At 36.1% G+C, this 14,681-nt stretch overlaps 1 protein-coding gene across 1 annotated transcript in view; it reads right to left on the bottom strand.

Annotated features, from left to right (window-relative positions):
* Positions 1 to 14,681, bottom strand: part of LOC138694701 (angiotensin-converting enzyme-like) — a 52,428-nt gene that overhangs the window by 8,361 nt on the left and 29,386 nt on the right. The window contains exons 9-11 of the mRNA XM_069818691.1: positions 10,909 to 11,078; positions 9,347 to 9,471; positions 5,390 to 5,639 (exon numbers count right to left, since the gene is read on the bottom strand). Coding sequence (XP_069674792.1) covers positions 5,390 to 5,639; positions 9,347 to 9,471; positions 10,909 to 11,078 — 545 coding nt within the window. The remainder of the gene's footprint in view (positions 1 to 5,389; positions 5,640 to 9,346; positions 9,472 to 10,908; positions 11,079 to 14,681) is intronic.

The following is a 14,681-nucleotide window of genomic DNA, read 5'->3' on the forward strand; positions in this document are numbered from 1 at the left end:
CTACATTAGGCATTGCAGCCCGAAAGAGCAGAAGCTCGTGCTCGGGCTTAAAACGCCATGAACGCGTATGGAGGAAGATGAATAATTAAATTGATAATAGAACTCCAAATTTCTATGACATCGGCAGTAGAATGAGATGGTGACGCGATACTCAATTTGATAGATGGCTCATGGTTCCTGGGTCCATTCTGGATGTTTTCGAAACGCCATTGTTTCGTTTGTAATATTAGAAAATTCGATCATGTGAACCGTCACTAGAATTGTTGTCTTTGAATCCACTTAAAGAAAGAAGATTCTTCAACTCCCTCTTATTACTATTTGAAATCATCCACACCTCCACACCCTCTTACCTAGCATCTCGTTTTGTTTACCTTTTACTACCTCGAACCCGGAACATGTACCTTCTCTCTATTTCTCAGCACAGAACATCCTTCTACTCATCATATTTCAGCATATCGTTTCCACGCCTCTGAAATTCTCTCCCTAATCCATGTCAGAGACTGTCGGAAATATCAAAATTCTCTTGCTTGTTGAGCACCTGTCAGGTTGCGCAAGTTCGGCTTAACACATGACATACTGTATAATAAATATTGTAACTATGCTGTTGTAAAATTGACAGTTAATATGTAATGTATTTATTATTATTATTATTATTATTATTATTATTATTATTATTATTATTATTATTATTATTATTATTATTATTATTATTATTAATCACTTATCACTATCATTATTGCTATTTCTATTTTTCTTTTTTTTTTCTTGTATTAGCTCTATGAATGCTCTATAGTGTTCTGTTTTTTGACTCTGTTGACCCTCTATAGGGCTTTAATTTAATTTGTATTATTTTCATCAGTGTTTATATTTCTTTTTTGTATTTATATGTGCTATCTGGTAGGATGGAAGAGAAGGCCTTATGGCCTTAATCCTGTCAGATTAAATAAATCACCCAGCATTAAACTCACGACTATATAGCCCGTAGCTACTATTTTCTCTACCAACAGAGCTATACGGCCGCCGAAAATTTGATAATACATACTAGTAGCGTTTTTGCATAAAGAAATAGATCTAATCTGTGTTGGATTTGGGACTCGATCAGAATACTTGTGAAGTGTAAACATCACGGAAATAGCCTACTGTTCTTGCCATAGCGGACTGCAGTCTACTGCGGTTTAAAATGCAACAGTTTGTAGAAATTTTGCAACGTAGTGTTCGCATTCTTTAACGTTTGATAAACATTATGTGGGGCAGGAAGTGGGACACGGAAGAGAATAGATAACGCTCGAGAAACATAGACCTGTTTGTGAGACAATATTGTACACCAGCTTATATAAAACATAGTGTCTCATATTAATAGAATCCTACGTTTGGTTACTTGAAACCTCCAAACAACTCGCAACAGTATAGATATGTATGGAGTATAGCTTGATGGCATTCAACGCTACCTTACTTCAGGTCTTCTATTCATTTCCTTATTTTTCATTGAGGTCATCAATATACAGGATGTTTAAAAAATACGGGACATAATTTCAGGTATGTATTTCCCACATGTAGACAATCAAAATAGTTCATTACAACATGTGTCCGAAAATGCTTCATTTGCGAGTTATGGCCTTCACAACATTGAAATTCACCGGAATGTTTTTTTTTCTTTCCGCAGGTCGTTGTCATTACAGATGATGTTCAAAATGTCCACCTCCTGCTTGAATACAGACCTCACATCGATGTCTCATTGACCTGCGAACACGATCCCAAACTCCAGGAGTATTGCGTTTGTCCTCAGAACATGCCACAATTCGATTCCGAAGGGATTCCAAATCAGGCACCGGAGACGAATAAACCAATGATTTTAAATGGCCCCACAAGTAGAAATCGAGAGGGTTCAGATCAGGTGAGCGTGGAGGCCAAGCAATTGGGCCACCTCTACCTATCCATCGATCAGGAAACCTTCGATCCAAGTACCGGCGAGCCGTACGACTAAAGTGTGCAGGAGCGCCATCATGCAAGAAGTGAATGTGTTGACGATTGATCAGTGGAGTGTCTTCTAAAACATGAGGTATGGTGTTTTCCAGGAAGTTTGTGTACGCCTGCCCCGTAAGTCTGTTTACAAGTACATGGGGTCCAACTAATCGATCACCAATGATACCGGCTCACATGTTGAGGGAGAACCGCACCTAGTGATGAGGTGGAACAGTTGCACGTGGGTTTTCATACGCCCATACATGCTGATTGTGGAAATTTGTTATGCGATCTCGTGTGAACTGTGCTTCATCTGTAAATAATACTAAGGCAGGAAAGTTCGGATTTACACCACACTGCTGCAAGAACCACTGCCAGAACCTAACTCGTGTAGGGTAATCTGCTGGTGACAGGGCCTGTACATGTTGCAAATGATAAGGATACAATTGATACTCTTTCAACAGTCTCCAGACAGTCGTATGAGGAACATTGACTTGCAACGCTACCCTTCGTGTGCTGATAGAAGGAGTCATGTTCACAGCCTCCAGAATCTCCTCCTGTACTTCTGGAGTTGTAGATCTTGGTCGTCCCCTTCCCAAACCAGGAGAGTTAAATTTTCCATACTCGCACAGACGGTAATGGAGGCGTACAAATGTCTTCCGATCTGGACATTGTCGCTGTGGGTACCTCTCCTGGTACAAACGACGAGCCAGCGCAGCATTGCCGTCCGCCTTACCGTACATGAAGTGTATCTCTGCCAGCTCTTAATTTGAATACATGTCGCACAGTCTAACGCCTACACAACACTGAATGTAACCTTCGCCTCGGAATGAACTGTCAGAGTGCCCTCTTAATGTCTCCTTTGATGGCAACGACCTGCGGAAAGAAAAACGTTCCGGTGAATTTCAATGTTGTGAAGGCCATAACTCGGAAATAAAGCATTTCCGGACACATGTTGTAATGAACTATTTTGATTGTCTACATTTGGGAAATACATACCTGAAATTATGCCCCGTATTTTTTAAACATCCTGTATAGGTTTAAGTGACGGTGACGGGATACTCTTGTTTAATCCACAGTATCTTGATGCTGTCTGGATTTCTCTTTGTGTATTAATTTATATTGTTATTTTGTTTTCTACGTAGGCCTATAGCAGGCGTCTCAAGGCCAACGCATAAAAGTTGGTATAGAGAGCAAGTATAAATAACATAGTCAACTGAAGAGATAAGCGTAGTACCCGAAGATAGCCGATCGCTGATTAATGTTACAAGCATGAGCGAGCTAAGTTGTAACTGTCGCGGGAGAAATGCCACAAAGCTGCACTTTTGAGTTGTACTGTCACTATAGACGGTTGTTTTCGGAAGGAATTTCTTAAGTAGTTTGCAGTAATAATAATAATAATAATAATAATAATAATAATAATAATAATAATAATAATAATAACAATAATAATACATTTATTTTCTAATTATATACTATCTATGAGTAAAAAGAAGACATCTGAAGCATGAAGAACCATACATGTTACGTAATTATTTAAGCACCAGGAACTGGCCACCTAACTCCATTATCTCCTGGCCTAGTTGACTCATAAGTGGTGCCTTGTTGGTATCACTTGTGAGGTTCAGACCTGTCTTCGAACAGTTGACCAAACAATAACAATATTTCATTTCTAATAAAGGTTTTTGGTATCGCTCTTTTTTTAAGTTTACACTATATTTAATAAAATAAAATGCAATTAAATAATAATAATAATAAAATTACAATAAAAACTTGTTGGTTGTTAAAGTAAGTATTCTTACGTTACGCTAATATTAATATATTAATTACAATAATAGTTAAATAATATATTTCGTAATGTTTTCAATAATTAAAAATAACCTAAACACCTTAGAAATTCACAAGCAATTATTTTAAATTAGAACTATTCAAATCTTAAATCTGATCTGAAATTCTTTTCTCAAGTCCTTCAGTATTTCATTATATTTGTTATACTGGTCTTGATTCAAATCAGGTAACAATTTTAGATTAATAAAGTGGTAACAGTTACCCACTGAAACTTGCGTCTCCCACAATTTCGCTTTCCCTATGAAAGCTTTTATTTCTTCATACATTTGCGGTAATAAGAACATTCTTTCCTCGGAGATGGACACAATGACTGACTGTTACATCGTAGCGGTTGCAGATGTCTATTCAAACGTCGCGGTCAATGACGTCATCCGGAGATATACGAACTTCTCCTGCATCTTGTTCCACTCTTACATTGAAAAAGAGAAAGAGGAGGAAGTGCTCTGAGAAGGCCCTATTGAGACGTCTGGCCTATAGGATATACTGTATATAAGGTCTCGCAAGTACGGATTACCGACGGAAGGAATGCGAATCAAGCCCTGCGATAAGGAAGAGCGGGCGAGAGGAAAGGTCACGAGATAACTTGAATGATATTCAAGAGTGCAGTCGGAAGAGAAATGACATCGATAGAACCAGTCTTGCATTGTGATAATTACATTACGACTTCAGTTTGTTCCATTGCATGTGAATAAGTGTCTTGTATCGCACGGTATTATTATTTCATTCGTAAACATATGTTGCGCGTTTAATTAGCTTCGAATTTTTCTCTTGTTACGCTCTTCATTTCCACAGGCGATGTCCCCAACTGTTCATCTTCTTGGAAGAGGCAGTACTTTCTTCGGCTCGAATCTCTCGCCCCCTCAGCGTGCCTACATACACACGTCAAAACAGACAGCAACGCCATCATTGCTTTTCGGTAATCGTTTCTTGCGCGTGCTATATATATATATATATATATATATATATATATATATATATATATATGTTCTCAAATGCCTTCTTGAGCATTAAGTATGTTCAAAAATGTAATCCTATTCACTTTTTCGAATGCCTTTTCAAGAGTACAGTCACAATATTAAATTAGATATGTTAACAATATCATGTAGATGTTTTGGCCTTTCTTTGAACCAACTATATGTTGCAAATCAAGATTTTCAGGTATAACTCCCTGTAAAGTTGATTTGAATAATTTCGAGGGAAAAATTGTTCAACTATATGTTGTCACATGGTGAACCTCCCTGAAGAGAATTCACGGCCACCGCGGGGTCGTTACAGGACAAGTATAAGATAAAGGACAAACGCCCAGTCCCGTGGAATGAAGATAAATCTCTACCTATGCCGGGAATTGAACTGCTACTTGGTTAGGAAGTTCACGAACTATCTATTGAGCCATAGCGCGAGACATAAATGTCAGAAGTCGATTATTTGCTTACAACAGTTTAAATTTTGTGCTTACATCACATATAATGCGAGATCCTAATTTATTGTGAGTGTTGAAATTTCTGAGAAATCTTCCGTTATTTGTGTGTATTGAACTCAGTTTTGTTTTGGAAGAGAAAATAAAATTATTGGATTATACCTGAGCTTCCACCACTCGCAGTTGTAGTTTTCCTTTGTGATGCGTCCCTTGAACACGTCCCATCTCCATAAATCAGTAATATACGCGTATGGTAGAAACACGATTTTTTGTAGTCCTTGGAGGAATAAATAGTTGATGGTAGACTCGTAGTCTTCTTCCTTCGATTCCTCCTCCAGAAGTCCTATTTCACGTAGATGTTTAGGTGTGAGCACCGACAGGGCTATTACGTCACCCACGGCTTCGTGAAATCCTGTGAAAAATTCATTTGTAGAATGATACAGAATCTTTCAGAAATACTTTGATAAACCTTGGGGGCATATTCCTCACAAAAAAAAAAAAACAAACAAAAAAAAAGTTCATATAAACATATGTCCGAAAATCCTTACTTTTTAGTTATTAATGAAAGAACATAATGAAACATCTGTTAGATATTGTCAGCTTGGTAGCAAGTGTTGCAACTTTAATCAATTCATAAACTCATAACAAATGTTCAAAATTTTCTCCTCTTACTTCCACACAAGCATACACTCGTCAGATCATGGACTGTCACACCTTTTCAAATACTCCCACACGGTGTCGAACGGTTTCGCAGGCTTCCATGACACGTTGATGAAGTGTCTCTGCATTAGGAATGCCTGCTGCATAAACCAATTGCTTTAGATGGCCCCACAGATAAAAATTCACAGGATTGAGGTCGGGGGAACGTTCAGACCAAGGAATTGTTGACATGCATTAACAATTGTTTCATTTTGTTCTTTCATTAATAACTAAAAAACTAAGGATTTTCGGATATATGTTTGTATGAGCTTTTTTTCTTATTTTGGTGTTAGGAACATGCCCCAAGGTTTGTCAAAGTATGTCTAAAACACCCTATATATTTTAATTAATGTATCATAACATCTACTAGGGGCATTTCTTTGGCGGTAAAGGAGGCGGACACGTAACATTAATATCTACTGTTAATGGTGTTTTAAGTCTCCCGCTATTCTGTGGACCTTCATGGTCTGTATTGGGGATCACTTCTGTAGCCACCAGTGTAGCTCAGTCGGTTAAGGCGCTTGCCTGCCGGTCTGAAGTTGCATTCGGGCGCGGGTTCGATCCCCGCTTGGGCTGATTACCTGGTTGGGTTTTTCCGAGGTTTTCCCCAACCGTCAGGTGAATGCCAGGTAATCTATGGCAAATCCTCGGCCTCATCTCGCCAAATACCATCTCGCTATCATCAATCTCATCAACGCTAAATAACCTAGTAGTTGAAACAGCGTCGTTAAATAACCACTAAAAATCACTTCTGTAAGGCTGGTATTACATTATCAATGTTCTTTCGCAAAGATCTTTTATAAAGTCCACACCTGTGGAGTAACGGTTAGCACGTCTAGCCGCGAAACCAAGTGGCCCGGGTTCGATTCCCGGTCGGGGCAAGTTACCTGGTTGAGGTTTATTCCGGGGTTTTCCCTCAATCCAAATGAGCAAATGCTGCGTAACTTTCGGTGTTGGACCCCGGAATCATTTCACCGGCATTATCACCTTCATCTCATTCAGACGCTAAATAACCTAAGCTGTTGATAAAGCGTCGTAAAATAACCTACTAAAATAAATAAATCTTTTATAAAAACATATTACAAAATATGTGACAGTGTAATGGGTTTTCATTTACAAAAGTTTCTTTCATAAAATATCTTTTATATATGTAAGTGCATCTTGTTATCTTTTGTGCGAGATCGTGCATATTTGCTTGTTTTCCGCACAGAACCAATACGCGGTAAGTGTGAAATACCACATTCAGTAATCCCAACGTAACACACTTAACAATTTCCCTCTTCTTACCGCTTAAGCGCGACATTCATTTTACTGCTTTAGGCTTTTAACATATTATTTTTAGAGACGTTTAACATAGTAATAATTATAAATTGGAAACTTACCACTGCAATTTCACCTAAATTGCAATTTTAATTATTGTTTTTAAATATTTGCAAAAATTAAGTACAGTCTACTACTCTACGAAACTTATTGCATTCCTGATACAAGTAATATTAAGGAAGCCGTGAAAAAATCAACAAGATTCCAGATGCGGATGTTATTACTGCAATATGTTATATAAATAATATTGTTAAAATATTAAAATGAAAAATAAATCATTACATAACCTTACCGTTTGTTTTAAGTTCGCATTTATAGACTGGGGGGAAAAAAAGACAGACGTATATCACGGCCTGCTGGAGTATAGTAAACACAGAAAACATTTTATAGCAACAATGTTGAAGAAAGATATTTTGGTTTTCCGAAGTTGCCGTCATTAAACAGAAACCAAGATGGAGATTTCATTGCAACTAATTAGAAATTCATCTTTCAGGTATGTAATAAACGATCTTCGCACAAAATAATGTACGATACACGAGCGGTATGTTTGTTTTCATGTTCTCGGAAATTAAAAAAGCTCAACTACGTTTCGCTTTTTCAATCTTTTCCTCGAACATGAAAACGTCAACATACCGCTCTTGTGACGTATATTACTATTATAAAAGATTTGCCTGGCTTGAAACCCATATATGGCGGAACATAAATATAGTTGGACTGAAACTATCACAAATACACTGATATGAGAACATGAAGCGAATGAAATGTTATAAAACACCAAACAAGGACTACAAAAACATAAATAAAAGACGAGAAGTGTACATAAAAATAGCAGAGATTATAACTGCTGTACAGGAGTGATGCACAAGTCTAGACAAACTGAAAATTATCTTCATCCATTCTCAAATAATAATTTATATAACTTTTCATGTCCTCGCACTGTACCTCTTCATTTTAGTGAGTTTTGATAGATAAGTTTCTTGTCACGTCTCGCAATCCATAGTTTAACCCACAGACGTTTTTTCTGTTTATTTTTCAGCAGTATGCATATTGTAATATTTTAAACTAATTGTAGCAAAACATGCATTAAGTACTGTTCATCGTTCATTTTTGAATATCTGTGAGCAAATAAAGATTTTATTTTGTTTAACTATAAATGGAGGCTGAGGTTATTGTTTCTTAATTTTAGGTTGCTTTTGATACGATATTTATATAATGTAATATACACAAATCCTACCATTTATCACAGATATTTGATAAAATATTTTATCATATTCTTTGTCAAAGAACTTTGATAGTGTAATACCAGCCTGATATAATATATGACTCACTTACATGGGTGTTTCAGAAAAACTTTGACTTTGGGGACGTGTTCCTCACAACAAAACAAGAAAAAAAGTTCATATAAACATATGTCCGAAAATCCTTTGTTTTTTAGTTATTAAATGAAAGAACATAATGAAACATCTGTTAGATATTGTCAGCTTGGTAGCAACTGTTGCAACTTATTAATCAATTCAGAAACTCGTAACAATGAAAGTTTACGTTCAAAGCGTTTCGAGGTACACTCCCACAACTTAACTTAAATTTGTAACTATAACAGTATTCATTTTGTTAGATAATCGAATGATGTTATCGATACAAGTCGATACCGCGTGGGAGTATTTGAAATGGCGCGACAGTCTATGATCCTACGAGTTCAAGCGTGTGTGGAAGCAAGAGGAGAACATTTTGAACATTTGTTATGATCCATCTTGAGTCAAATTCTCAACACATACATCAATTTCAGAACACACTCGTTATTTGACTCCACATTACAACACACAAACACACCATTACAACAGGCAGCGATATCAAGATGACGCTATGATCCAGTAGGCTCTGACGATGCTGTAAGCCCACGTGCTTAAACATATAACACTAGTAAGTTGCCCATTTATCAATCTTCTGATTTGTTACGAGTTTATACTCCACGCGCTCTTATATGGATGAACTACACTTCAGAAGAATGTTTGAACTTAATGTTATACCTTATGTGTAGTAGGTATAAATTGTAGTAGTTACTTACAGAGAAACTAGAATCATTCCCCGGTCCTCACTTACCTGGATTAGCACCGTCCCTATAAGCACTTGGTTGATGGTTGTACTCAATGAAATATTGAACGTGTCCCATCTCATGGTGAGTGGAGAAAAGATCGTCCATAGTAATTCTTGTACATTGTATGATTCTGTAGATTCAAAATGCATTTCAGTACAGCGAGGATGTCTTCTGTATAAACATGATTGAAACATGACTGATATTATACTTTAGGTTCTGATAGATTGGAAGTGAAGGTAATGGGAGATAGTCCCTGGACATTAACATTTTCTTTATTGGTAGTTCAAACTCCAGAAAGATTATCATAGAAATGGGGCACAAACAGTGCCTACCTATCTAAATTCTCTATTCCTCCAGTGGTTAGGTACAGCTTACAGCAGTAAAATTTTGAAAATATTCAACATTTTTTTTCCTCCATTACTGTATCTTGTACAATAATGAAAATTAGTATGCGTAAAACACTGTCCTTCTGCTATATAAAAAAAAATATATTTTTCCGATTTAAAAAAAATTATTTACATTTTTTTTTCTAAATTCAGTTTACTGTGTAGTGATGAAGAGTTTCCCACATAACTCAAAAACTATCCAACAATTTTTGTGTGTATTTATGCATGTCATATCTACAATATGATGCAAGATCACTTCTCTACCTTTGATAGATTGTCTGATAAAAAATAAATTAATTTAAAAAAATGGTCAAATGTCATATTTTCTTCTAACACAAAAAATATATATATTATTTATTAAGAAATGTAGTTGAAAGAGCATTATATAGTAAACACGAGTTTCAGCAATAAAATAAAAGAGAGAAATCATGAAAAAGTTAGCAACTTTATGAATAATGAGGGAAACGCTTCATCACTGCACAGTAAACTGCCACCATATTGAATTTTGAAAAAAAATATATAAATAATTTTTTAAATCGTAAAAATATTTTTTTTTTCATATAGCAGAAGGACAGTGTTTTAACATACCAATTTTCATTATTGTATAAGATACAGTAATGGAGGGAAAAAATGTTGAATATTTCCAAAACTTTTACTGATCTAAGCTGTATCTAACCCCTTAATAATATTAACTTATTAAAGCTTTACTTTATCGTTCATATCTAATGCTCTGTAAGTGCCTGTGAGAGAAAAATCTTAGAACGAATCAAAATGACTTATTACAAAGAACATTCTCCAGTTACAAAACGTTTTCTGCTTTATCTCTTATAAAAAGGACCTGTGCTTAGGTAAATTATAACGCTTTAAATACAAGATGCAATCAATATACTTCCGAACTGAACCTGTATTTATTGTACCGTTAAACATACATGCACGCGTCACTGAAAATCATTCCTTCCACACATGTTGAGTCAGTCTATTAAACAGTGTCAGATTATCTTTAAAAACTGAGCTTCAACACGTGATTTTGTGAAAACATGTCAAGAATTTATTGAGATTGTCCTGTGTATTGCCTACATTCAGGGTAGTCCGGAAACTTATTGATTGCCTTTTGTACAAAAATCTTTTAATTTTAAATTTCTTTATCGAAAGATAATACTAACTAAGTTCCATAAGTTTACCTGAAATCTTTGCCATCGTGCAAATCCACAGCTGAAGCCTGGCAAATAAGATCCCTGTCCTTTGGTTTCTCCAAGATGGAATTCTTCCAGAACGAAGCGGGCATCGCACTCATGTTTAGCGATATGAAAAATTCCTCAGCCATTTTGAACATCTTCAAAGGCGTGTAACCCTGCCATAAAAACAATTCAGTGAGTGTATATTTTCCTCTGATGGGCAGAATAAACAATTGATTTTAAAATTCCTGTCATCTCATAATATAATACAATTTAAAAAAGAGATTAAAGCCCTGTGGCTATAAATTTTACTTTATTATAATTATATAATATTTTTCACCCACCTAATGTGCCGTACGTCAATAAATCGTTTTCGATTGTATACCGATTACCATCCCAGCCGTTGTATTCAAGGATCGCGGGTACAAACCCGGACAAGAGCGATGGAATTTAAAGGGCATTCATATCCTTGACCTATCTTCCTCCTAGTAGGCAGTAAGGTTTTGGGTCTCGTGTTGTAGATTCACGATACATAAAAGAACACTCTCCCTGCTAGGACGAACCAGGAAACATTTTTTTTTGGCTAATTGAAGGGTTCAGAGCTATAGTGGGCCAAGCGCCATTAAATAAAAACGGAGAAAGCAAGGCTTAAATTAAGTGAATACCATAGTTTAATGAAGATTGATATATCATCTAGTTTTAATGTGTATAGTTTATATTATTTGCTATATATTTCCATTGAAGTATAGTAATAACTTCATTTTAACCCTTGTTTTCTACGGTTTTAGTAAATGGCGCTTGGCCCTCTATGGTGCTGAACCCTTCAATTATTGTCCATTTTAAAGTTCGACGCTGAATAACCTCTGCAGTTAAAAGTATCGTCAAATGAAATTCTACTACGACCACCACCATCACCACCGTTTTTGAGTCTTGCTTGGCGTTAGCGCTCTGATCTTCCGTCCAAGCAACTCGGGTTGGATCTTCGACCTGATCGTTACAGAATTTGTAGTGGACAAAGCCAGTGTTGCCAAACTGTGTGGAATTCCGAAAAATATATGGAACTTTTATTGCTGTGCGGAATGATTCACTATGTGGGTTTTGTGTGGAATTCTGACAGATAGGCCAACTAAATTTTTGAGTTAATAAAAAAATTAATGTGCATATAAAATACCGGTACACTTGGCTGCAGAGTAGCCGTGGGTGGGTTATCTAAGCGACTCTTAATCTGTAGGGGTACCTTGGGTTTTGTAAGTTTGTTTGTAGGTTGTTGACTCTTTCTTTATAGACTTTCTCCCGAGTTTTAAAAAATCTGAGTGACAAGAAGATACTCGACACCGCTCATGGACTCGGGCAGCTGCCTGACAATGAACTTAAGGGGGATGGTGTCGGCTTGGCGAACAGATTTTTTTTTCCGCAATGGGTCATGTTGAGATGGTCGAAAGTAACAATACTCTCAGTCACTAGTCTGGTTTTCCCTACCTCTTTAATCTGCTCCATGTACGAACCGTAACAAATGTATTTCCCATTGCCTAATATTAAATTGCTTAATATACACCGTATTTAAACAAATAATACTAAATAGGAATAAATATGTAGATAATACAACACAATAACACAATATAAACAAGTTTCATACAATGGAAGATAGGCATATTTCTAAAAGTACTGTAGCGATAGCAAAAGCGTGAATACCGGGGGGACACTAAACCAGATGCAGAAAGATATGTAAGTACAGTACTTTAATTTATATGTATATACTGCAGGATTATAATGCACAAAAATAAAGTCATGTGTGGGATTGTGTGGAATTTAGTTGTAACGTGGGTGAATTTTAATGTTGCTAGTGAATGTTAATGTTGCAACACTGAACAAAGTTGACGTTGCAGAGAGATTTTTTCGGGGTCCTCCCGTTTACCTCTTTCGTTCAACTAATACTTCCTACGTCTCCGTCGTTTTATCTATCATCTGCAGTAGTTAAAAATAGGCCCAGGATAGACATTGGGGTATTGTCCGTCTGAGTGGTTATATCGAAGAGTCGCCGAAACAGGGGAAATCACGTGACAGTTACTTAACGGGCCATTTTCTTTAAATTATTTTAATTATATAGACTTTCAATTCCGTACAGCAAATATTTTCAGAAAATAACCTCACAACCAGCTATGAGACATCACCACTCGGACGGACAGTAGATCTATCAAGGGCTTAGGGCTTCGGGAACTGAAGCTTATCAGTACTCTTCTGGCGGATAGAACTTGGTTCTGTCAATGTTGAGGTAGGATGGCCTGCCTGTCAGCGTCGGATTTACGAATACCACCCAGGCTACTAGTAGAATGCAACAATCATTGAATGTATGGCTCACTATGGGCCAATGTGAGCTTAAGTGCATGGATGCATTCCAGTTTCAGTTCTAGAAAAATCAATCTCTGCTGCTGCTGCTGCTGCTACTACCACTGTTACTAACACTACCACTAACTCTATTACTACTACTACTACTATTACTACTACTACTACTACTACTACTACTACTACTACTACTACTAGCGGTAGCGGAGTGGTAGTGGTAGTAGTGCTAGTAACTGCGCGGAATTCATAATCATGTCTTCAAATTCCGTTCAGGATTCGGATAATTTTATTATCCGATGTCATTAATTTATTATTCTCTTACGTGGAGGCAAGGCCTTATGCTTAGTCAATCATACATCGATATTCGCCTATGTTAAATCGTGTAGATAGGCCTATTTAAGCCAGTTCATACTTTAAAAGAGGTTTTGTTGAATGTTTCTTTTCGCAAGTGGAGTATGTAAAAAATCTTTAAATATTTCGAAAGTTGAAACTTTATTTCCAAGTAAACAAAGAGTTCATAGAGGCGTGCTATTCATTTTATTAGTCACAAAATGCTTAAATTTACATTATTGACCTTATATGTGTATGTGTATGTATTTATTCACACTGCAATGGGTATATACCCGGTGGCAGTGGTAACTAATTACACTCAATAATGACAATAATAAACGTATTAATTAAAAGTACAGTTAATAATAATACCAATAATTAATACAAATTATTAATACTAACAGTAATTTATAATAATAATAATAATAATAATAATAATAATAATAATAATAATAATAATAATAATAATAATAATAATAATAGGGAATATTCTAAATTAAAAGAAGCACGATCACTTAAAATAACATTTAAAATAAATTTAATTTGTATCTTAAATCTAAGTTCGAACTAAAACCCACGAGTATGATATGTTCATATCTGCACAAGTACCTTTCCACATTACACTCATTTCGCTGTCGACTCACTCACTGCACTGGAACTACGACACATTTCACTGATTCTATCCTGATTTCACTAACACTTCAAAAACATTTCACTGTTCAAATACTTTGCACTGCCACTATAAACTATAAAGCTTCCCTGACAGGAACACGTTTCACTTACAGAACACACTTCACTGACACAACACACTTCACTGACACAACATAATTCTTCACTGATACAAACGTCAATAACAAAATATCATTTACATCCTTTACATACTGTGTATAATTACCGTCTATTAGTGAAGTCCTTAAGCCTATTTTAAATACGTTTTTGGTTGTTGGTAAAGCCTTTAGTAAGTCTGCAGGTAAAGCATTCCAGTCCCTGATAGTACGATTGAGAAAAGAAAACTTTCCAGTGTCCGTCCTCTGTCTTCTTTCCCTCAATTTATATGAGTGGTCGTTCCTTGAAGAGTAATTTGGCGGCTGCAACCTTTTTTTATT

This window comes from Periplaneta americana, chromosome 2 (genome assembly GCF_040183065.1).
Source record: "Periplaneta americana isolate PAMFEO1 chromosome 2, P.americana_PAMFEO1_priV1, whole genome shotgun sequence".
Taxonomy (NCBI): domain Eukaryota; kingdom Metazoa; phylum Arthropoda; class Insecta; order Blattodea; family Blattidae; genus Periplaneta; species Periplaneta americana.